Source organism: Melitaea cinxia, chromosome 24, assembly GCF_905220565.1.
Source record: "Melitaea cinxia chromosome 24, ilMelCinx1.1, whole genome shotgun sequence".
Classification (NCBI taxonomy): domain Eukaryota; kingdom Metazoa; phylum Arthropoda; class Insecta; order Lepidoptera; family Nymphalidae; genus Melitaea; species Melitaea cinxia.
The window spans coordinates 8,963,417-8,989,360 of NC_059417.1; the positions used below are offsets into that span (position 1 = coordinate 8,963,417).

The 25,944-nt window shown below is 33.8% G+C and overlaps 3 protein-coding genes across 3 annotated transcripts in view; 1 reads left to right on the forward strand and 2 right to left on the reverse strand.

Annotated features, from left to right (window-relative positions):
• LOC123665380 (putative vitellogenin receptor) overlaps nucleotides 1–4,587 on the reverse strand; it is a 55,468-nt gene extending 50,881 nt beyond the window's left edge. The window contains exon 1 of the mRNA XM_045599692.1: nucleotides 4,395–4,587. Coding sequence (XP_045455648.1) covers nucleotides 4,395–4,587 — 193 coding nt within the window. The remainder of the gene's footprint in view (nucleotides 1–4,394) is intronic.
• A 2,418-nt stretch (nucleotides 4,588–7,005) lies between these two features.
• LOC123665715 (trifunctional enzyme subunit beta, mitochondrial) lies at nucleotides 7,006–16,902 on the forward strand. Its single transcript, XM_045599976.1, has 12 exons — nucleotides 7,006–7,069; nucleotides 7,148–7,259; nucleotides 7,604–7,775; nucleotides 10,161–10,348; nucleotides 11,484–11,671; nucleotides 11,958–12,132; nucleotides 12,676–12,806; nucleotides 13,163–13,264; nucleotides 14,306–14,419; nucleotides 14,895–14,969; nucleotides 15,199–15,276; nucleotides 16,177–16,902. Exons 2-12 carry the CDS (start codon nucleotides 7,196–7,198, stop codon nucleotides 16,309–16,311), a joined length of 1,422 nt encoding a protein of 473 aa, XP_045455932.1. The 5' UTR covers nucleotides 7,006–7,069; nucleotides 7,148–7,195; the 3' UTR covers nucleotides 16,312–16,902.
• A 4,400-nt stretch (nucleotides 16,903–21,302) lies between these two features.
• The window catches only part of LOC123665659, a 35,144-nt gene continuing 30,502 nt past the window's right edge, over nucleotides 21,303–25,944 (reverse strand). The window contains exons 15-16 of the mRNA XM_045599931.1: nucleotides 25,317–25,535; nucleotides 21,303–23,674 (exon numbers count right to left, since the gene is read on the reverse strand). Coding sequence (XP_045455887.1) covers nucleotides 23,549–23,674; nucleotides 25,317–25,535 — 345 coding nt within the window. The 3' untranslated portion in view covers nucleotides 21,303–23,548. The remainder of the gene's footprint in view (nucleotides 23,675–25,316; nucleotides 25,536–25,944) is intronic.

A 25,944-nucleotide genomic window follows, 5' to 3' on the forward strand; every position in this document is an offset into this window, starting at 1 on the left:
CCATCGACAAGTAATCTCCTCTGTTTTTGAAAACGGTTGATAAAAGCTTCTCTAGTTTAGTAGTGTAAGAGATTACCTTAATGCCACAAGTCACACATTCAACCTTGGCTAAAGCAGATTTTTGGTCTCGACCTTGCTGAAAATTCCAAATACAAAAGGATGATTTGTATGGGAAGTTATTATAAACTATTGTGTATTTGAAACAGGGATTCCAAAATTTTCATGCCATTTTCATAAAAATCTTATCTGTTTTTATCTGGGCTATCTGGACCCAGATAGATCTGATGATCATAACTTTTTACTCAGCGTACGGATTTAAATGATTCCTTTTAAATCGAAAGCCATCATGTGGTTCTATTAAAATTTGATTGAGATCTGACAATTACTTTTTAAACTATCTCTAATAAATAATTCATATTTAAAAAATATATTATACACAGACGATATAGGCGATCATGATTCTAGTGACAAACAGTGTACTTTAAGATATTTTTTGATGGATAAGAGAGATTAAGCTTGTCTAATAGGAAGAGGGAAAGAGTTCCAGAGTTGGACAGCTTTAACAGAGACATGATTAACCCTTAGGCTAATTAGGCTGTAGCCTAGAGCGAGGCGAGGAACGAGGAGGGCGCGCTGAAATCATGTCCACGCATGCAGTAATCTAGCATCATTGTATCTACCCCACATATTTCAACTAGAACGAAATAAAACATTAAAATTAAATGCGCTTGTAAAGCAGTGCTTTTAGCTTTTGAAATCAAAAAAAAAATTATAGTAGAATGAAACTCATTGTGAAAGAAAGAAAATACAACGCAACTGAAAGGAAAAATAAATTACGGGTGATCTGAGGTCGGGAAGTGATAGGAAGGGGTTTAATGGTAAAAAACGGTTTATCTTGATTTCCGACTTAACTACAAGTCCTATGGAAAAAAGTTCAATGGCAAAGTTGTAGGTAGTAAAAAGATCTACAACTTTTGTATTTATACTTTTTCACATAACCTCCAATGTTTTAAGTGAAACAAATTCAAGTGAAAAATTTAAAAAAAAAACAATTGTTTTTAAACCACTTCACACACTAGAAGACCACGCTCATAGTCAACGGCAACGGCAACTAAGTTGCCTATAGAGACTAAGCCAATACAAGTCATGCGGCCAAACACGACATGGATTTGGTTTTCTACTTGGTAGCCTGCAGTTACTTGTGATGATTTTGATCTTATAATGCGTGAGGTACTTTGCTTGCAGATTGATCTGACAACTTTTATAGGTAGTATGAACCATGTTAAAATTTTCACACTACTACTCTACTCACTTGCTACTTTTTAGGCCGTCCGTAACATACCTGGTGGGAGCGCGTCCTCATAATTAGCCTAGGGTGGTCAGAACTCTTGATCAGTCGCTGAACAGAGAAGGCAATAGAATAATAGGAAGAAGTATGAGACGGAGTTTTAAGGATTAAATTGGTGTCAGATCGAAGGGAACGATCATTGATGTCGCAAAGAAACTCAAAAAACTACATATATTATATATGTAAGTATGATGTATATAGTATGTTTATTATTATATATTTTCTTTATGTACTTTATTCAAAAGTATACTTATTTGCACATCAATTAATTGTTCACTCCCTTACTGCAGTTTCTGTTTCGTGTCCTATGTCCAAAGGTTGTCTGGAAGAGATCCCTCTTTCAGCGATTACACCAACTTTGTACATCTTTCATTTTATGTTATTATTTTGTTGTTTCTTTTAATGGTGTACAAAAGCAGTATTAATATTTATTTATTTTTTCTTTTTTTGATTGCCTACGTTGTATTAAGTGTATTTTTGTTGTAAGTTGAAGTCATATTTTTTTCGTTTGCAAAAAAAGACAAAATTACCTAAAGGATAAATTTTATCACAAAAATAACTGACCCTTAATAATAATAAAAAAAAACGAATAAATTTCGTAATATTATAAAATATTAATGATAGTACTTTAAATAATTACCTCTATCTATGTTATAATTATTTAGAGGTATACCTATACTATACATTATTATATATCTACATTTTAAATTACTTCCTCGTGAAACATTTTGAGGGTAGTAATGATTAATTTAATTTGTAAATATTAAGAATTAAAAAAATCGCAAATCGTTTTAATTGCTACATCATGGACCTGTTTTACCGGTTGCCGTTATAGCTTTTTGGGCAGATGACGGTTTCCAACGGATAAAATATGGTATATTATTATTTGTCATCATCGAATTCCACTATATTTATGGCATATTTCTATTTGCATTTTTTAACCGACTTCAAAAAAGGAGGAGGTTACTCAATTCGACTGTATGTATATATATATATATATTATTTTTTTTATGTATGTTCGGGGATGACTCCGTTTATGAACCGATTTTAATAATTCTTTTTTTTTGTTGGAAAGGAGGTATCCTAAGTGTGGTACCGCAATAAGGAAACCAAGATCTGATGATAGGATCCCAGAGAAATCGAGGGAATCCCTCAAAAATCCGCATAACTTATTACTGGGCGAACCGATTTTGATGATTTTTAATTTAATCGAAAGCCAATGTTTATCATGTCGTCACGTTTAAATTTTATCGAGATCTGATTACAACTTTTGGAGTAATCTTTCATAATGCCTATTTACTTGACTATTTTTTCATCTACCTACATTGCATTACTTGTCGATGTAATTGAAGTCGGTTTTTTTTAGTTTGCCAGCTAACACAATTATGGAGATATATATCGCTACCCCTAAATCCAATATGGAGCTATCTAGAGATCAGATAGAGATACTTTAGAGTTAAAAATATTTAATCTTTATAAATCTACAAGCTTTAGTTTGATGATAGAATTAAGACGAAACAGATCTTATTCTGTTTAAAACATTCGAGTTTGACAATCTGTCAAAGAATATGTAAAACAATTGACAATAATTAACGATATCAATCGATATCGTCAACGACTGTCAGATAAAATTGTCAATTTCCCTAAATACTGTACAAAGTCAAGTTGACAATGACTTTAATTGCACCCTTAAACAAAAAACTTTAATAACAATTTGTCTACAATTTTTTATAGCTGTCGATCGGGATGGCTTTGTTTGTAAGTTGGATGAAATAAGAAGTAATTGTATTTTTATGATGTACCAACGTCTATACAGTACTAAAATCACACCTAAATAATACTACTCTCAGGCAATGTTGTGTTCCTGTGATAAGTGAGGTGGCCAGAACTCCTGGATGTAGTCGGTGGTAGTGTTGCAGGCGTTTTTAGGCTACGGTAACACCATCTGGTGAGCTGTACGTTTCTTTGTTGACCTATACGTGTATAAAAAAGTGCATATTACTATATTCTTGCTTAATTTGACCGTCGTGATCGATATTATATCTCTCATATCATAGATCATATAGCTAAATATCATCTATATCACATAGTGTGATCATTTTTATCATAACCATCATCTCACGAGTTCAATTAGCTATTTAATATTATTTATTACTAGTGACCCGCCCCGGCTTCGCACGGGTGCAACGCTGATACTAAATATACTACAGAATATCTTTATTTAGTGTGAAGCTAGCTTATAGCATGGTTATTAACATAATAACAACAACATTCAAATATGCGTCGTTAGATTACGCGTTGTTACAGAATACGTTGAAGAAATAAAGGTTCACTGCTCGTTGCCCGTAGGTGGTAGCGTGATAATATGTAGTCTATATGTTGTTACCCGACTTCTTAATAATATTCGTGCCAAAATTATAATAAATCCATGCAGTCCTTTTTGAGTTTATCACGGACATACATACAGACAAACAGACAAAAATTCTAAAAACCAAATTTTTGGCTTCGGTATCGATTGTAGATCTAACCCCAAGTATTCTTTTAAAAAAATATTCAATGTACAGTTTTGACTTTCCTATCATTTTACTATATGTATAGATTGGCGATGCGTCAGCGCAGTGATCACAGCACTGACTGTTACGCTGGCAGTCGCGTGTTCGATCCCCACTTATGATAGCTATAAACATAATAAACGCTTCAAACTCAACGGCCCCAAGTAGGATTTTCTCCTGTGTCGATGTCTGGTGTCGACAGCTATTAGTATTTGCCTTTTACATGTTTGTGCGTGATCTGGGCGTTTGTGCTTGTGTATTGTGTGTATTTCCGGACCCTTGCCGCAGGAGAAAATCCTAATGGGGCCGTTGAGTATGAGGCGTTTATTAATTGGAGTAGTAATTACTAATTGATAACACGTTTTTACGATCTTCATAACTATGTCACGATAACTTTAGGCATACTGTAACATCCCTAAACTTACTGTAACGGCCTTAAGCATGCCAATATATATATAGAGATAGAGAGAAAAACAAAATAAAAAAATAATTACCGCAAAAACTCTCATCGCTTCCATCTTTACAGTCACGTTTACCGTCGCAATAGTTGTCTTGAGGAATGCAATCCCCGCTGAGGCAAGTGAATGAATTCTCTACAAGACACGCAGGATTAAAAGTATGCATATCATCTGTGAGCTCTCCTTGACACGTGACCAGCCACGTTAGAAATATTAGCAAAAGTGCCATCCTAATAAATAAAAAAAAAAACAATCAATCAACTGCACCCTTTTTTGTGTTACTGCTTTTTACTGATTTTGCAAAATAAGTAAAAAGAAGAAGAAAAAGTAATTTATTAAATAATATCACTTTTTGCGTATTGTTAAACTGTTAGTTAAATGATAATAATAATGCAAATAATAAAGCAGATGTATTACATTAGAATAATTTCGATGCTCTGAAAGAAAAGATAGAATATTCTTAAGATATACACACTGTATCTTTAGATTTTTATAAACCCGATATAAGGAAATAATAAACTTACCTACTGAAACATTTACTAATATTTTCATTAATCTTTCATTAAACTTTTTATTAGAAATTGAATAATAAAATTTTAAAAACTAATTAATAAATAAATCAGAAGAAATTCAATAAATTATATAGAATTAATTAGTTCACGTGGCTATGAACATTTTTCGACATAAAACTGGAAACTTATTCTTACTACCCACTTAATTAATTAGAATTTCGAAGAACTTTTAAAAACAACAATGTCTTAATAATACGTCTTATATTTAAATCTAACAAGTAATAACACCTGGTATTTGTGATTTTATGAAATTATTACTTCTAATGTTTTTATAGTTTTATATTATAATATTATTTACCAATGGAGTAACCGAATCTAAAATAACGCGGCAAATAGGGTGTAGTATCCTAAAATAATAATTAACTATTAAAAAAAAAAAACAACTAAAAAACCTCTTTCATTAATAAACCTCTTTCATTAATTAGTTTATTGTCATCGGTTCTTGATAAGTCTAAATCAAATCTGAATGTTTGAAGTGGGTCAAAATGAAGTCCAAAGGAGTCGGTTACAAACATACAAACATACAGGTGAAACTAATAAAAAGCGTGTAATTAATACCATACCATAGTTTAATATGTACCGTAACGGTATATTTATATAAAATAAATTACGCATCACGACAGCTATGACGTATTGAGTGATATATACTGCTTTTTTAAGCTTGCGTGTGAGCTCGTCTTAATGAAAGCGGAAGAAAGTTCCACAGGCGGACAGCATTAACATAACATTTATTACAAAACTAACAAATACAAAGAAACTGTGAGAGAGACCCCAAGTATAGCCCTTTCCATTGCAGATTAAGCGACTTTCAACTTGTGGAGTAGTCCCCTCGTCATTGCAGTGTCTTATGTTAACACAGGCAGGTATTGCTCGAAGATTTTTTTGTCTTCAAGCATTGCGGAATCTATCCGACAGTAAAAACTTTCTGATTTATTATTATTTTTTAGGTTTGAAGTATCTAATCGCATATATTAATCTTAGAGTTGCAGTTTATTAATTGAGACATAACAGGTCCTACTGGCTTATTCTACCTCCCGCTGTCAAAATGTATTTGTATCACAGTCTTATACACTGGTCGGGCAACTACAGTAGTGGGGGTACGTCGGCTTAATGGTTAACAGCGTGTTCTGTGTTTACAGCTGCCAGAAGTATAACGATCGATGGTCTTCACACGTCATTCTGTTATGTTTTAAAATATAACCAATTACAATGAAACATCACTCAATATAACCAATTACAATAAAGCGTCACGCAACCGGCGTGCTCGGTGTGCACTGCGTACCGTACCACATGACCGCACATATCGGTAACAGTGACCAATGATAACACAATTCTGCTACCACCTTGGAACCTAAAAAGCCGATCGGTGGCGGGATAACCATCCAACTGCTGGCTTTAAAATACACAGGCCGAAGACGGACAGCAGTGTCTTCGGTGCGACAAAGCCAGCCCTGCGGTCACCAACCCGCCTGCCCAGCGTGGTGACTATGAGCAACAAACATGAGTTCACGTTATTTTTGGCGTATACTTGTGGAGGCCTATGTCCAGCAGTGGACTGTATAGGCTGTAATGATGATGATGATGATAATGACCAATGATACATAGGCAGTGACATACAGCGGCGTTGAGGCAAAGAAAAAGGTATGACATTATCGTACTAATCTCTCAATTGAAATTGGACTTAGTTTCCTGACCTGTGTATAAGACCATGGTTATTCACAACGGTGATTGATTGATTGAATGGTTTAATGACTTTCAGTTGTGCTTTTGAAGCACGGTTGATTCCGCCAATGTCACGTAGAGTGGAAAATAGATGAAGGAGATTGATCGGTGCGGTTGAGATAAGTCTCAATTTAAATTTTAATACAGGCAAGATAGTCAGACTTTCACTGTTAAAGCTTAACCTAGAACAACACAGACATTTAAGGTAATCATGTACATCATAAATAATATTAAATTAAAACTAAAACTATTACAAACTAAACTTTTGTAAACTAATTTGAGTAGGACAGATACGTGATTTATTTAAATCTTAATTTTTTGACACAATGGTGTAACAGGCCCATAAAGAATTTAGTCAATTGTCAAAGTTCGTTGACAATTTGATACAGTGGCTGTATTGGTGTCTTTTCCTGACAGGTCAGAGTCCAGGTTTTGATAGTTTTGTTACTTTCCAAGTCTTATTGTAATTTAATGTATGCCCATTTACCGTCGCAGGAATAATTGAGAATATCAGTTAAAGACGTTGATCGTTTAAGGGAAGCCATGGCATCGCAAGTCACAAAGACCTTTATAAAGGCGGCTCGTCCTACTTTCTCCGCAAAGTTTGGTAATTTACTTTTATATAAATGTTACAAGTGATAACTTTAAATTTTTATTATTAGAAATAGTAACTAAATAATGTTAGTGTAATATATCATATTTAATTTTAACAATATAATTCTTATTACAACGTATGTAAACTTCATATACTGTACATCAGTAAACTTTGGACTCTTAAAGTTGGCAATAATTATCAATTATATTTTTATTAAGCGGACTTTGGTCGCCTTACCATAAAATAATATTATTAAACCATTTAGAATTAAAAAAAATTATGTGTTTAAGAAATTCTTTGAATTACAATAACTTGAAATAAATTTTTATATTAATGATATTATTTACTGTTGTTAGATACAGCCAGGCGTGCCCTAAGTGTAGGAGGGGCACTACAGCAGAAGAAGACTTTGCCAGACAAGACCGGCAAGAATGTTGTTCTTGTTGATGGAGTCAGGACACCATTCTTGGTGTCGTTCACAGACTATGCAAAGATGATGCCACATGAACTGGCCAGGCATTCCTTGCTGTGAGTTTTTTAAATATCTTCCTTGACAACAGTAACTTTTTTAGATTTTCATCAACTGCATCAACTAGTAGATAATAATAATAACACCTTTGTATACACCAAACAAGGAATAAAATAAATAAGCAGCATTAATAATAATTGGTAGAAAATGTACAAAAGTTGACCTTATTGCTAAAGAGCAATCTCTTCCAGGCAACCTTACCACGAAGGAGATGATGGTTAATAATGAACTGAGTAAAAAAATTCAAATAACTTAATACTTCTTATTAGGTCAAAATAATTATAAAAACAACTAAATTATGAAATTTCCATGTAGTAATATGCAAAAATTTAGTTACGTTAGTAGCATTGCCATTCTAATTACAAGAAACCTCTAATTCTAATTTCTTACTACTAAATTGACCACATTAACTAAAAATTGGGGTGTATCTACTATATTCGTTTCAGCTTGTAATATGTCCACTGTTGGGCATAGGCCTCTTTCCCCATGTAGGAGAAGGATCAGAGCTTAATCTACCATGCTGCTCCAATGCGGGTTGGCAGATATATTCCTTACTATGAGTAACAATCGCTATCGGGTGTACATGATAACAACCGGGACCAACGGCTTAACGTGCTCTCAGAGGCACGGTGGGGAGACCCACAAGGACTGCACAAACACCCAGACCATGGCAAACACCTGTATGGCCAATACAAATGTATGTCATGTGCGGGGATCGAACCTGTAACCGCCAGCGCAACCGCCACAATCCATATCTGTGACCGTTGCGCGTTCACGGCGTCAACTATATATACTACTTTAATGTACTTATTCTCACATAAGAACGCTTATGCTCATTCAACCTCCTTAAAGGCTCAACTGAGGTAGGGCACTGACAGAAATTTCCTGCTCAAAATCTGGATCAGCCCGACTGGGGAAGAACCTTGACCTTGCAGTAGATATAGCTAAATAACACTGCTTCGAAGCAGTGTTGTGTTCCTGTGGTGAGTAAGGTGACCAGAGCTCTTGAGGGGGATTAGCTTTAGGGTCGGCAATACGCTTGTGATGCTTCTGGTGTTGCAGGCGTCTATAAATTACGGTAATTGCTTACCATCATCCAAACAAATCCTTACAAGTTTAATTTTCAAATAAAGTTTTAGAAATTTAACAAATTAAAATATACAAAATTACTATTCAAAGTTAATTGTATGTGTGGAAATATTTTAATACTAACTGTGCTTGCGACTCTCCACTTTTTGGATACATGTTCAATGTTATTCTTTAAATAGGCATAACTTTTTTATTTATGAACCGATTGACATGAAACAAACACTAAATGTTAAGTGAAGCTTATACAATATATTAGTGAAACCACAACCATATCAAATCTCTCAATCTCACACTCTCACAAATACATAGGCGAACAGACACATTTTTTTCATTGTTTAGGATGGTATTTGCGATGAAAAAGATCGCAATAATATGTTCTTCTCATATATATTCCATGTACAAACAGCGATCCGTTAGATTTTTATTTTATGTATTGATAACAAATTATGTATATTCTAGGCTCATTCAGCTTTTAAGAGTCTATAAAATATCAATCTATCTTGCTAAGATGTATGATCATCTACAATAGGTCACTGTACAGTATTTTAGGTATGATTATCACAAAAAATGTGATCTAAATAAATGAAAAATTGAATGTGTTTATGTTAATCTGGGAATTTCATATTTCATTAAAATTATTTTTGCTTTACTAAGCTGGTCTTTTCAAAAAAGAAAATATATACCTAAAAATCATACTATAATTACAATCTCTTATCTACAACCACAATAGAGTATATTTACTTACAGGAATGAATATAAATAAACACCTGACACTCAAAAGCTCCCAGTAGGATGTAAATCCCATGTCAGGGGGTAAAAACATACAACACACATGACAAATATTCCTATAATTACATTGTATAAAACAAAGTCGCTTCCCGCTGTCTGTATGCTTAGATCTTTAACACTACGCAACGGATTTTGATACGGTTTTCTTTAGTAAACAGAGTGATTCCAGGGGAAGGTTTATATGTATAATACATAATATAGCAAAAGAACACTAATAGTTTTTTCGAAGCCGGGGCGGGTCGCTAGTATTCCTATAAAAAGATTTGTTGTATATGGAATGTGAACATATATCTGTTACATTTGCCTGTTACTGTGTCCACTACACCCAAATATCATTGCATTAACTAGACATCTTACTTTTATACATGTTTTATCTTACATCTTTTATTGCATAATTACTGTTTATTTAATCTGTGGTTTACAATAAAGAATATTATTATTATTATCTTGATCAGATAATATATTTTATTGTAAGATCTGTCACTAATTTTTTTTTATATCTCTAGAGGCCTTCTACAAAAGACTGGTATACCCAAGGAGGTGGTAGACTACATAGTCTATGGCACCGTCATCCAAGAAGTGAAGACTTCCAACATTGGTCGTGAAGCTGCTTTAGCTGCGGGCTTCAGTGACAAGACACCTGCCCATACTGTTACTATGGCTTGCATATCATCTAATCAAGCTATTACCACTGGTAAGCTAATGCTCAAAATCTGGAGCAGCTCACCTGGGACCTCAACCTTATAAAGGTCACTGCTAAATATTACTGGTCTCAAGTAGTTGTGTTCCTGTGGCGTGTCAGGTGGCTAGAGCTAGTGGGAAGGGTAATGGATAAAGTCGACAATGAGCTTGCAATGATTCTGGTGTTGCAAGTGTCTTAAAAAAGTTATGAAATAATATTTTTTTTTAAAAATATTGTGTTAGAGACAATATAATTCGTAGTTAATTACTAAAATTGAATATTTATTTATTTAACATTTGATATTTAATTAAGAAAATAACAATAAATAAATAAAATACAGAAGTGTCAAAAATTTGTCATGTGATTATGGAACGTTCATCACATTCATATATTGGTGACTAAATGACAATATAATAAAATAATCCGGGATAGCTTCATATATTACTTCAGTACCAATATATTAAATTCATGACTGGTGGCCAAACTGACCCCACTCGAACGTTGAGCTGCTTGAAGTAGCAATATTATCAAGTCTCCATTTGTTTTATCTTTTACGTTAATTGAATTAGTATATAGTAAAACTTATGAAATAATATTTATTTTATAGGAATTTACATGAAAGTAAAATGTTATATTGTTCTTTTTTATTTTTTTAGTTTTCGTTATCTTCAATGACCTGAATAAATATACTTCATTAACTAAATAAAGTAATACTTACTTTTTTCAATAGTCTGATGTATTCTCTTCAAAACATTCTTTGAACTTTTTAAATCAGTTGTGCGGTTGAAAAATCTGAATTTTTTATTTAAAAAATGTACTTTTGCTGATTATTTTCGGTTTTCAGTTTTTGAACGAGTTCTTAAATTAAATATAAATTAACCAGATATTTCAGGCATTGTTATCCTCGTCGAAGTACAAAGATAATCATATATGGTATAGTGTGTATATCAGTATAGGGTCGGTTTTATTATAAAAAAACGTGGGGTGCGTTCAGACCCCAGTCAAACGTTTAAAGGTAGAAAAATTAAATCATGATGTGTATATTTAATGTCCTTTTGTCCTCCCTAATTTGTACTATTTGTGAGTTTTGAAACAGTTTTATTTTTGTAAAAACTGAGACTAATTATATAATTCTATGCTATACCAGGTGTGGGCATGATAGCGGCTGGTGCTTATGATGTGATTGTGGCCGGTGGAGTGGAGTTCATGTCAGACGTGCCAATCCGCCACTCACGCAAGATGAGAGCCTTGCTTCTGAGACTCAACAGAGCCAAGACTCCGGCTCAGAGACTGTCCTTGCTAGCCAGTATCCGACCTGACTTCTTTGCTCCCGAAGTGAGTAAACTACGTTTTTTTTAGTTAAAGGTTAATTATGTGATGTAAATTATATTGAAATTTTCAGTTTTTTTTTTTTTTTTTTTTATACATATAACAACATAAAATACACGTGATATTGCATTACCTTTGTGTTATTCCGTGATTTTTTCCGAACCCTTATTCCCCTCGAACCTCGCTCGATTTGTGGACGACCGCTTACTGTCCTGTAACAGTATGTTAACTAGCAATTTCATGTACGAGTGTCTCTCGAGATCGGTGACTTGACACACTCATCGGTCCGCAGCTGCCGGCAGTGGCGGAGTTCTCGTCGGGCGAGACGATGGGCCACAGCGCCGACCGGCTGGCGGCCGCGTTCGGGGCGTCGCGCGCCGAGCAGGACGAGTACGCGCTGCGCTCGCACTCGCTGGCGGCGCGCGCGCAGGCCGCCGGCCACTTCACCGACCTCGTGCCCGTTAAAGGTACCCGAGCCTCTAATGCGTTTCATGTAACATCTTTTCACGTTTCAGCTTTTCTCCCGCCTCCCGTGACTCTGACGTTGAGATTTTGGCGTCTCTCCCGCTTTTATCATCTCTCCCACTTCTTGTGAATGTGACACCTAACGTGACGAGTAGGAATTAATGTATTGAATTCACATTGAAAAAAATTATACATTTCTTGCTATTATATATTTACACATATATTTTTCTATGAACAACTCTTGCATTATAAAAACATATACCTTACCTCGTATACTTTATTGCACTCAAAAAATAGATATAAAACATAAAATAATAGTAGGGTTTATGGCAAAGGTGATCATGAGTAAGTATTTCATATAGTGAGGCAAACAGTGCAAGAAGTTTTCATTAAGAAGAAAATAAAAAAAATAAAAAATGTAAAAAAAAAAACACCAAAGACCAAAAAAAATGAATAAATATATCTGTAATATATATATAAAGATTATAATAGTTTTGTTTTAAATGAGTTGTAATAAAGAAGTAATGAATGTTTTTCTTTACCAGTGGAAGGTAAAGACGGTCTGGTGGACAAAGACAACGGCATCAGGGTGTCGACTCCGGAGCAACTTGCCAAGCTGAAGCCGGCCTTCATCAAACCTCACGGCACCGTCACTGCTGCTAATGCGTCCTTCCTTGTAAGATATTTAAATATTACATTATTGTATTAAATAGTCACCTAAACCATTTGAGTGAAGCTTTCTTAGTAGACAAAATAAGTTATGAAGGCAACGTAGATTAATTTGCTAAATTAAACCAACAAAAGAATAAAAACTTGTTAGTTACAGTTTAATATTAAACAACCAATAATAAGCACATAATGTAAGATGAAAGTAGGCAATAAATTTCCTTGAGACTGTTTAATCTTCTTTACATATAGAATTATTTATATAATTCTAAATGGATAATTACTTTCCGCTAAGATCACTTGGTAAATATTAGATAATAACTTATCCCACCAATAATAATTTATTTATTTATATTTTAAATCCAGACGGACGGTGCGTCAGCCTGTCTCATCATGTCGGAGGCGAAGGCCAAGGAGCTTGGTTTGAAGCCCAAGGCCTATCTGAGAGACTTCACTTACGTGGCTCAGGTAAGATCAGCAGATATTGTAATTGTTTAGTTGAGCTAGTACTACTATAAACTACATTGCCGAAGTTGGAGAAAGTTTCTAAATATCTAGAATAGAATAGGGTTCGAATCCCGCTGGAGCGGTCAATTTTTGATATGATATTCAAAAATGTTTAATATCTAGAAGGTTTAAATGAAATTAAGTTTTTTTTAATGCTTCTAAAAAAATTAAGAACTTTGATATTTCCCTAGCACAATGTCTGGATTTCATTATTACCTTTTGTAAACCCTTTCCTTACCCTAAATCACTCTGTGAGTAAGAAATAACTAGACTAGCCAATATGAATCGCAACTCCAGTAAATTTTGGCTAGCTATAGTCATTTATCACAGCTTGTCTTATTCGGTATGACGGGGTAGTTTCACCCTCTCGTAGAAAGTCGAAATGATTGGCTGTTGACTAATATAACCGAAATTCATCCCATCTTTGTTTGCAATTCCCTAACTCCTTTCACTTCTTTCCTTTATCCAGTAACGCATTTGTAGATCCGTGGGTGCAGCCAGTTTTTTTAAGCAGTGAACACTTAACCGTAGGTGAGAAATCTGGTTTTTTGCTCCTTCAATAAAAAACTGTTCAATGGTAATTGTTATGTTAAATTAAAGTATATTTTATTGCATTATGACAAGGTATTGAGGTAGGAAACAGCAGTTAATATCTTGTTCAAAATTTCGGCCTGTTTGAGTGTGAAAGCACTTGAACCATTCGGAAGATTCCAGCTAAATAACACTGCTCTCTAGTAGGGTTTTGTTCCTGTGGCGAGTTAAGTAACCAGAGCTCCAAAGGAAGTCAAGGGTAAGACCGGCAAGGCGCTTACGATGCTTCTGGTGTTACCGGCGTCAATAAGTTACTATATCCGCTTACCTTCATGCTGACCGTACACATGTTTGCCACCTTTCTAATTAAAAAAAAGTTAAATCAAACATTGAAAGCGTTTAACTTATTGCACTAGCATAAAATTTAACTCTTTGATTAATACTGATAACATCATTTTAATTATGGTACAGGATCCCGTCGACCAGCTGTTACTTGGACCCGCTTATGGCATCCCCAAGATCTTGGACAAAGCCGGTCTCAAGCTCAGTGACATCGACACCTGGGAGATTCACGAGGCCTTCGCTGTGAGTACTAATTCGTTTTAATTATATATTATTCGTTTTATTATATATTTTTAATATAGTAATACATGGGACTATACGTATCTTTAATAACTTAGTAATAATACTGAAAATTACAATGGTATTAGAAAAAATGCAATGAAGTAACACAAACAACAGGTAATTATAACATTTAGATAGCGGTAATAATGGGGTCTTGTAGACCCCACTAAAATACTATAATAGAAAATGGAAGATTTAAATCGTTATTTAAAAAAGTAAAATGAAGTTAAATTATTTATTTTAACCACAAGCAGACTAATATATATAATTAACATGGCAACATTAATATGAATGGGGTAACTTTGACTCCATTGTAATACTTCATTAGAAGAAATACAATTATTTTAATTTCCACGTCAACTATATATGTATAGATATATTTTCCATTACTTTTCATTCAGTAATTTACTTGCTCTCATCAAAATTTTATTTTCAGGGTCAAATTTTGGCTAACTTGAAGGCACTCGACTCAGATTGGTTTGGACAAACTTACCTCGGACGTCAATCTAAGGTTAGTTTAGTATATATTTGCATGTTTGTTAATTTAATTTTAAATGGATCGTAATTAGCCTTTATGATTATCTTTCATTCTTTTCTTTTATAAATAAATGTCATTATCTGTGCTGTGTTACCATGTCTAATAAATAAATATATGTTTTTATAATCTATTCTAATCTATATATATATATATCCAAATATTGTTAGTTTTAGTAAAAGTTAAATTCCACTATTTTTTACAGGTCGGAGCTCCTGATTTAGACAAGTGGAACAAGTGGGGCGGTTCTCTGTCTATTGGACATCCTTTCGCTGCTACTGGGGTAAATTATTTCCATTTAAATATAAATGTAGTTTAATGTTAATCCCTTTACTCCTTGTTGGAGGACAATATTTATAATCGTATATTTATATACTCGTAATAAGAAAGATAGATTTTTATTTTTGCATTTTTAATGTTTGTAATGGAAAGTAGCCATGCGAAGTTTATATCACTGAAAAGAAAAGAGAGATATATATCATTTTGATCTTAGGATATGTATCACTCATTTAGCTCTTCAGCTCATTTAGCTCAGTGAAATAATTTTATAATGCAACCAAAATGCAACCTTATGTTGTCGTAAAAAAATACTTTTTCGCTTGTTCAAAGCAAGACGATTGAGTCTATGACCTTGTGAAATATGAATCGAAAAGATACAGAGCCATAACTATCTCTCTCTTTCGCATGATAAACGCCATCGGCCATCGTCCGATCGAGTGGCTCACTAGCTCAGTCCCGTTTACTCCCGCTCAGTACGCCAGTCTCTCGAAAATGAATCATAAGCCTGTGAGCTGGAGATATATTTGAAACGCAAGTGAGCTGATGAGAGACTAGCTCACTTGAAAAGATATGTTTCATTTGTATCACTCACTCATGAGTTACCCAAGTCTAATGGAAAGACTCAAAAACTATTCGATTAATTAAAAAAAAAAATCGCTTGACGAATACTATGTTATCACTGATTGACATCAACACAACACGTCCCACCACTACTACCACTATAGTTTTATGCATCGCCAATAACTTCAAGTAAAAATTATTTAAACGGGAGGAGGGCGGGAGAAACCGCGAGCGGAAATTTATATTACTTCTAAATAGTTGTTTTATGGTTCAGTTCATGGTAACAATTGAAAGTTTAAACTTTTGTTTAATTGAGTTTTTATTTATCAAATTTGTGTTCCAGGTCCGCCTCGCCATGCATACGGCTCATCGCCTGGTGAAGGAAGATGGTCAGCTCGGTATCATCTCCGCCTGTGCGGCAGGCGGGCAGGGCGTCGCCATGTTGCTGGAGAGGCACCCCGACGCCACCGCCAACTAACGACAATCAACAGCAACTAACAGCAATCAACAACCGACAATAACAAACTGTTTGTGCTAAATCAAACTCAAAAAATTTGCCTTGAAGGGGTTGGGAGTTCTGAAAAGCTGGGTGTGACTGTTGAAATTTAATATTTTTTAAATTTTTATGCTATATTATTATTTCTTTAACTTATAATCAAATCCGTCAAAGATTTTTTGAGTAGGTAAGTTAATCTTTAGTGCACGCACTAATCATTGAATAGTTATCATACTTCATATATGATATATGATACTGGACAAAAAAAATTTTTTTAGTAACATCCCATTACACTACACATTTATGTGCACAAAAAACATGCTCTGCCATATAAATATATACTGTAAAAGTAGTATGTCACAGAAAACATAAATTTCATTATTTTTTTTTAAATGTCATATTCTGTAGTTAACAATATAACCAAATCTTTAGATCTTGTCAATCAAACCCAGTCTACTGAAAGCGGTAAGAATTATGTTTAACAATGCGTATTTAGTTTTTAAGGGAAAGTCTATGTATTTTTGATGATTATTTATAGAACTGTCTGTTTAATAAATAAAAAATTATATTATACGTAACATTTTTCACTTTATCTCCCAGAATTTACGGAATAACATCATAAAAATATGATGTTTGATAAGGCTAGCAATATTGTATACAATGTGTGCGATTTCGGATGTCCGATACTTTAAGGGGTTAAAATACAATTAATTTTATCGCCAAATCAGCGATCGATGATTTTTTTTCGCCATCAATAAAAAATGGCAGCACTAAAAAAAATTGTTGGCGAAGCATAGATGCTTGCATTAATTTAACAATATCTACCCAAGTAGAAGACTTTCAAACACAAAAGTAGTCTCAAATGTTAGTTAATAGTGTAGACAATAAATCTAGATTAAAAATATTCTTTAATTTTTCAGTATTAGTAAAAAACATTTTTGAAAAAATAAATTAGACAACAAATTGATGTTGTTTTTCACATTCTTAGCTTTAAAAAAAAAACATCGTGTTAACCAATTTTTTTAATTTGTTTTTATAATAATACAGGATATTTGCTATAAATGCACATTTAAATCTTAACTCTGAGTTAGATAGTTTAGGAGCTATGACAGTGTAAACATACTTACTTGAAAAGCGCGGATACACTAGCAAATGAAATAAAACAAAATAATTTATATCAATCCCATTTAATTTTAAGTATCAAAAGTCTTTGCAAGGAATATCGTGAGTACCTTATCTCCATTATTTAGATGTTCCACAATATTATTCGTAAGATCTAATATAGCATCCGAAGTAGACTTGCCCCTTCTCAAACCGTATTGTTGGGTGCATGTCGTAAGAGGCGACTAAGGGATAACAAGGTTCCACAACCACCTTGGAACTTAAGAAGCCGACCGATGGCGGGATAACCATCCAACTGCTGGCTTTGAAATACACAGGCCGAAGACGGGCAGCAGCGTCTTCGGTGCGACAAAGCCAGTACTGCGGTCACCAACCCGCCTGTCCAGCGTGGTGACTATGGGCAAAACACATGATTCCACGTTATTTTTGGCGTAAACTTGTGGAGGCCTATGTCCAGCAGTGGACTGTATAGGCTGTAATGATGATGATGATGAAACCGTATTGTCCAGGGGAAATTAAATTAAAATGCTCAAGGTAAGCTGAAAGTCTATTACACGCCAATTTTTCAAGTAATTTTGATATAGCCGGAAGGATCGCAATTGGTCGATAATTATTAATGACTTTCTCATCACTACTCTCGAAAACGCGAAGCACAATTGCTCTCTTAAATGCATCCGGAAAAATGCCATCAACAATACAAAAATTAAAAATATGGCAAAGTATAGGGGCCAACAAACGGGAATATCTTTTTAATATGGTTGTAAATATATCATCCCAACCAGGAGCTACAGTAGATTTTAGGGAATTAATCACTACAATTATTTCATCTACATCTGTTTACTCCATAACAAAAGAAGACTGACAGTTTTCACGGTTATTAAACTTTTTAGAAGAAGATAATAACAAGTTATGTTTAGTTTTGTTAGCGAGATTAGCTCCTACATTAACAAAGAATTGATTGACATTATTACAAACATGTTGAGGAGAAGAATCACTAAACAATAATTTTGGATAAATAGTTTTGAATGTAAAACAAATTTTATTTAAAATTTTGGAACAGAAATTGTAACGCTTATAAGTAATTTTAATTATTTCATTATCAGGATTTTTTTGTCTTAGCTACAATAAGTCTGTTACGTATGCACCTCAATAAGCCCGGTGTTGTCCAAGGTTTTATGATTCGTTTTCTATTCGGTATCTTCCTAATGTTTGAGTTTTAGTTACCGCACTTCTCAGATAATAAATAAGACTATCAGTAGTCTTATTTGGATCAGAAATGGTCAAAATGTAGGATAGATCTAGGTTATCCATAGTTGCATCTAGTGTTATTTATTTATTTATTTATTTATTCAGAAAACCAACAGCTTAATAAAGCGTTATAAAATTAACTTTCGAGAAACTCTTTACAGTTTGAAGATGAGGTATTAATTTTATTAAGCCAGATCAGATCTTATTTAGAATAAGTGTTAGTGCCAAAGCCTTAGATCGAATCATTACATAATCCAGACAGTTCTGACCTCTAGTTGCAGAATGATGAGCTGGAGGGAAGCCATGAAAAGCTAAAAGATTAAGGTCTTCTAAGCTTTCCATCAAGTATATATCACCAGTGATTACGACGGTCTTATATCTAGCGAGTGAAGTTAGAATATTGTTTAGACAAGACACAAAACCATCTATACAATCAATCGACGGTGGTCGATAAATACATAATACTGCAAGATACGTTTGTATTAATGATTAATCCAGATGCTGCATACTGGAAATCAGGCTCACTATAAGTATAGCAAACATCAGTCTTAACATAAACTACAACGCCATCACTTTGGTTATGGTGCTTAGTAGTCTGGCATGATTTGTTTTTCGTTGTACAATAAAGTATATTTGTATTGTAACCCTGTAAATGAGGTACTTATGTTTTGATTATTTTTACGCGGTAACCAACACTCCGGTAAGACCAAGATATCATTGTCAAAAGGCATGCGCTGTTAAAGAGCAATAAAGTTAGGGAAGTTACCATTTAAAGTTCTAATAGAAAATAGTCTTTATAATTCCGAATGTATGAAGTAATTGTTTCTTGAGTACATTCATAGGTTTCAGAAACGGAAAACTAATCCACCTTATTATTAATGGAGTCAACTTGATGAGTCATTGATAAATGTTGCATAAATTGGGTTTATGCAAGGCAAAATGCAACGCTAAGGAGGTATTGAAAAATTACGTATGCAAGTATACAATTTAAATAAAATTTTAATACAGTACAAAATAAGTAAATATAGATACAAATATGCTTTAGGTCTTAGTGCATAAATTATATCATACTTTGTGATACGTTATTTTTTTTAAAGTATTGTAGGTAACTGTTGTGTATGAATGAAGTGTAAGAGTATACTCGTATGTAGAAGGATTAGAATTGTAATCTAAAAAGTCATCATCATCATTTCAGCCTTTCGCAGTCCACTGCTGGACATCGCCTCCACAAGCTCGCGCCAAAAATGGCATGAACTCATGCGTTTTGCCCATGGTAAAATACTAAAAATAGTAGATTGACTTAATAGTAATATATTTTGTATAAGACGCCGCGTTGGCGCAACGGTTACAGCCATGGCTTGTACCTGTTGCGCTGGCGTTTGCGGGTTCGATCCCCGCACATGACAAATATTTGTATTTGCCATACAGGTGTTTGCCGTGGTCTGGGTGTTTGTGCAGTCCTTGTGGGTCTCCCCACCGTGCCTCGGAGAGCACGTTAAGCCGTCGGTCCCGGTTGTTATCATGTACACCTGATAGCGATCGTTACTCATAGTAGGGAATATATCCGCCAACCCGCATTGGAGCAGCGTGGTGGATTAAGCTCTGATCCTTCTCCTACACGGGGAAAGAGGCCTATGCCCAGAAGTGGGATATTACAGGCTGAAGCGAGTTTGTATAAAATATGACAAAAGAAATTATAAAAAGTAGCGAAAAATATAGCCCTAGTCACATCTTATCAGGCATGACAAGTTCTTGCAGTTGACTTTTGTTTTTTACTATGATGTAAGGCGAATAACTTTCCTTTCTTATCATGACCCGGATATTTCAAGTCCCAACAGTAAGTAAAGTTGTTCAAAATTGCGTGCAACAAAAATACTCTTCTTGCCTGGTGAGTCAGATGTTCAACTTATCAAGCTGATTCTGTCTATTAAACTCCTTAGCATATTTTAAGAAATGCGTCTTAATCAAAGTGTTGGAAAATTCTATCATGACAGAATGTTTATTTTCTTTTTTAGAAGGTAACCTAATGACGTCACGAACATCGGTCGGTTGTAAATTAATATCGTTTTCGATAACTTTTTCACAATACTAAAAAGTGTCCTTCGTCTCATGACTATTTTTTTGGAATATTACGCAGTTCTATGCAAGATTTCACGAAATGTCGATCAAAGTAATCCAATTTATCTTCTAATGCACACAATTGAGTTGCCATCACGCTCCTTTCTTTTTAACCGACTTCCAAAAAAGGAGGAGGTTCTCAATTCGACTATTATTTTTTATTTTTTTTATATATGTTACATCAGAACTTTTGATCGTGTGGACCGATTTCGACATTTTTTTTTTAAACGAAAGGTGGTGTGTGTCAATTGGTCCCATTCAAATTTATATGAGATCATTCTAACAACTACTTTTCAAGTTATATCTAATAATGCGTTTTTACTTAACGCTTTTTTCGTCGACCTACGTTGTATTATACCGCATAACTTTTTACTAGATCTACCGATTTTGATAATTCTTTTTTGTTGGAAAGGAGATCCCTAGTTTTGTACCACGTGTGACTCGAAAAGTAATAAATTAAGAAATTATTAGGAAAAATAAAACAATTTTTAGAGGGCAACAATTTATTGAGTCGCCTTTACTTCCTAGTATTTATATTAAACTAATAATCGAAGCCGATCGCGACGGACGCCGATACAAATTATACATATTTACAAAGGCTCCGCCGGCCCGCCCCAACTTATAACTACAATAAAAATACACAAAGCATCTTTTAAAACGAGATTATAAACAATAGACCAGTGTCTAAGTTACAAAGCTATGCTTTCGTACCTTTTCCGGATTTAAATCAATAATTTAAAAAAATATAAACGCCCCCATGTTATTCAACGCTTAACATAATGTCATATATATTTATTAAAATTAATCGTCACAGATTTCCTCTATTGGTGTTACCCATTTTTTTTTTAAATTTAAACTTACCGAATATGTAGAATTTTATTTTCTCGTAAAAATCGTATTTTCTACTTCTATATTATTTATTGCAGGAATAGTTTCGATCGATCTTTAATATACTTTATTACATTTAATAGTGCGTTTCTTTCCATATTTTACATTGATCCAGTACTAAGCGAAAGTGTGACCTTGCTATGAGCGTACACTGAATTTAGGTACAATAGTTTTAATACATGAATTTTTTCCAAATTTTACTACCATCATCGCTAAAATAGTAAATTGAGACTATATTTAGAGAATCACATGCTTTTCTTATATTTTATTACTTTAGTTACAAACTAGCTCTAAGTCAAATTATAAAAACATCAAAGACAGTAAGATACAGTTAAGATATCAAAACAAAAAGATATAATGAAAAATATACATTATCTATTTCTTGAAAGGAAATGATACAAATATTTTAATATAAGACTTAAAATGATAATTTTAGAAGTATTAGGGTAGCTTGTTACAAAATCCTCATTCAAAACTGTTTAAAACTCTGAGTAAAATAATAACGATTTTGAATAAACATGTAAGTAGGCGTATATTATTCACAACACAATATTTATATATCATAATTATAAATGAGTGCCAGTAACTTAAATATGTGATTATAATTTGACAAATATATTAAAATAGCGGAAATTTAATTTTTTTTTTTTTTTTTGGTAAAATATAAATTTTAAACTTACATTTACTATTAAGGGCTAAAGAAAGAATTATTTCATTCTTATTAAGGGCTGCATCCCTTAAATTTCTGTTTCAATGATTATGACCTAAAATTAAGTAATACTTTAGGAATTTAGTTATAAAATTGCAATTTAAAATTACTTAAATAAATTTAGAATATACTTCAACGTTTTCGAGTATAGAATTTGTCTTATTAATAAAAGCGAACAAAAATTTTCCGCCATTTTAATACAGTTATTTTTTTTTTTTTTTATATAAAGAATAACACCTCTATGATCAACCGCAGACCGATCACAGTTTTATTTACAATTTTAAACGGAAAAAAAATAAACTACAAATAATTATTTATCTCTATATAGTTATTTCATTGCGTCATATAATATGAAATGGATGCATTTGAATAAAAATATATCTCTCGCTACGACTTACGGCTATAGAACACCCTCGGGTTTATTTAACTATTTTCAAGTAAGGCTATATTAGTAAACACGACATACAGACGGTATATGTATTTAATATGTAATTTTTTTGTTAATTTTCAAACGGCTTTCTAATAAGTGAACAACTTGAAATGTAGAAAACGAATACTAACATGTTGGACTTTCTAAATTCTATTCTTTATTTTCATCTATCGTAGACAATAATAAAACTCCCACTGTAGTATTTATTTGAATTCTAGACAAACACTTATTGTACTTTATATTTTGTAGCATGTTTGACGATTCCTTCGAATGCACTTTCAATAATTTCGATTCTAATACAGCCCACTATAACTTATACACGTTTAATATAGGTACTCAATAGTATATTACATAATTTATCAACGGATACCGATAACTGTTTAAAACAAATTAAAAAAAATTCACGATTCAAACTCGACCCGCAACGGTCGCGTTCAGTAACAATAAAATCGTAGTCCTTCTATCACACCCCTACAGACTACAGACGCCTGCAACACGACTTTCCCTAGGACCCCGTAAGTCCCGCTTGACTGAGCCCACTGTCACGTCAGCCGAATGACATCACAGCCCGCGATAGGTGTGACGTGACTGGCGCGCGTGTCGTCACAGTCCGCAACGCGCGTGACATGACGTGCGCGCGCGACGTCACAGTCCGCACTGCATGTGACGTGACGTGACGTGCGCGTGACGTGACGGGCGAGCGACTACTGGAAGTCGGCTAATGATTGCCGCCAGGTGGCGTGGAAGGGGATGCGCAGGAGTTTGAGCTTCGTGTTTGGTAGCTGAGCTGATAGCAACCGCTGGAGAGTCGGGATGGGGAGGATCTCCACCTGGAAATGTTATATATTTGTTATTATAGTTCGCGTCATGTAAAAAGAACGCTGAAAGAAACTGGAGCGGGTGCGTTTGCGCATGGGTATACTCGCGCACAAAAGTACTGTTTTGTTTTTTAATTAGGCTTTCACTTGCGGCTTCGTATAATGGTTATTTGTAGGTACATTAAAAAAATACTAGAAAAACCAGTGTGAATAATTCGGACTAAATAAGTATAATAATTATCACTTTACAAAATTACAATTTTTTTTAAACAAAAGCAATAACAAATTTTTTAGTTACTGAAATGTCGAATTCAAAAATATTAATTATCTGTACTCTTGATATTCGTATCTTAATAATTTTTGTGTTTAAAATGATAAATTGATATTTGTTTTTTAGTGAAATAAATAGTAAATGGAGTTTTACAAGTGTCCGAATGCTAATGTGTTGTGAAAGTGAGTGATAAATGCAGAAAAAACGTGAATTACGATTGACAGTGGTTTGTTTACCAAATAAGACTGTTCCAAAAAATGGACAGTATGAAAAAGTTTTTTCAAGAGTTGGCAACACTGTAAATCGCCTTTGCGCATTTTGACGGCCAGCGTTCTTTTTACATGACGCGAATTATATATTATAAATAATTTTTCTCACTTCTCTATGTAAAACTATTTCGTAATTTAAAACTTTTGTGCGCGATAGTATTTTGAGTCGAAGTCGAACTGTCCAACCAATAGCACACCGGTAAGCATGCGACACGTAATAAAAAAGCCTGCCCGTACCCCATACCACCAAATAGACCGATAAATCGCTTTTGCGCAGCTTCAAGGCCAGCGTTCTTTTTACATGACGCAAACTATACTAGAGGTCGCCAGTGATCGAATTTCGACCATAATTAATTTAAGTTATAAGTTTGAACAATAAATAAATAAATAAATAAATATAGTAGTGTGGTATAATGTTTTTTATTGATTTCATCAATTATTAGTTATGCATAAATTTAAAAATATATTAACATTCTACACTCCTTCTCTATTTAAATTATAAGTGTGCGAAATTTCATACTCCTCTGTCCGCGCAATTTATGTAAAAAGAGGTACACAGTTTTTGCTTCATATATTAATATATAGATTATTAAAGTGCTGTTCCTACACTGAATTTTTATAGAAATTCGGTATAATATATTCCAGTGCAAGCAAAAGTTGCATTACACAAACAAAAAAATATTAAACTGCTAATGACAGACATTTTGAATGCATTAGTAAAATATGTACGAAGAAACAAATATCTTTACACATTTCATCACCAAAAGTTAGTTTTTTTTTTTTTTTTTTTTGTTAATTATTTGATTTATTATTGTTTGATTTATATTTTTATTTTATATTGTTTGATTTGCACGCAGCACGACTTTTCTAAACAAACGTAATATTAATGAACCCGTATAATCTGATTAGAGTAAGTTATTAATATATAAGCTAGTAACAGAGTAGTAGTTTATCGCCGAGTTGCACGAAACAAAATTGAAATTTAAGTAGAGATTAAACTAATTTAATCACAAGAATTTCATACAATTGCGATTAAATTAGTTTAATCATTACTTAAATTTTAATTTTGTTTCGTGCAACTCGGCGTAAGACATTAATTTCAGTGTGTCCGTACCTGTGGTGGTCCAGCCACCGTTCGGTGGTCATCGGGAAGGCGACATCCGGGCACAGGTTTCAGTACAGGAATACACTCGCCCACATCACGCCTCTTACCCTCACCTTCTCCAGCCTCACACTGGTCTATGAACAGTTCAGTCACGCGTAGAAGCTCTATCGTGACTCCCCACATGAGGTGCGTCAATGTCTCTTTTAGTCTTAACACGCCGCTTAACACCTGGAAAAAATTTGTATTGAAATGAAAAATTGTATAACTTGTCGGAGTGTAAAGTTACAACACTTATTTTGGGAACGTAACGAATATATATGTTTTGAAATAATTATGTTAAAATAGTCAATAATTCTTAGTAATATAATTGAATTCTGGTTTAATTTCACATCTTTAGCATAAATGTACATATTTTAAATTTGCTTAATTGAGTTCAGATATTTCATCCCTACTTACTAAATCATTACATTTCATTACAGCCTATACAGTCCACTGCTGGACATAGGCCTCCACAAGTTTACGTCAAAAATAACGTGAACTCATCTGTTTTGCCCATAGTCACCACGCTGGGCAGGCGGGTTGGTAACCGCAGTACTGGCTTTGTCGCACCAAAGACGCTGCTGCCCGTCTTCAGCCT

What these genes read in the sequence shown, in the direction of transcription:
- LOC123665715 (XM_045599976.1), top strand. Translation starts at nt 7,196, where the DNA reads ATGGCATCGCAAGTCACAAAGACCTTTATAAAGGCGGCTCGTCCTACT. An exon ending in CGACCTCGTGCCCGTTAAAG is followed by an intron (nt 12,133 to 12,675) that starts GTACCCGAGCCT and finishes TTTCTTTACCAG; the next exon opens with TGGAAGGTAAAGACGGTCTG. An exon ending in ATCCTTTCGCTGCTACTGGG is followed by an intron (nt 15,277 to 16,176) that starts GTAAATTATTTC and finishes TTTGTGTTCCAG; the next exon opens with GTCCGCCTCGCCATGCATAC.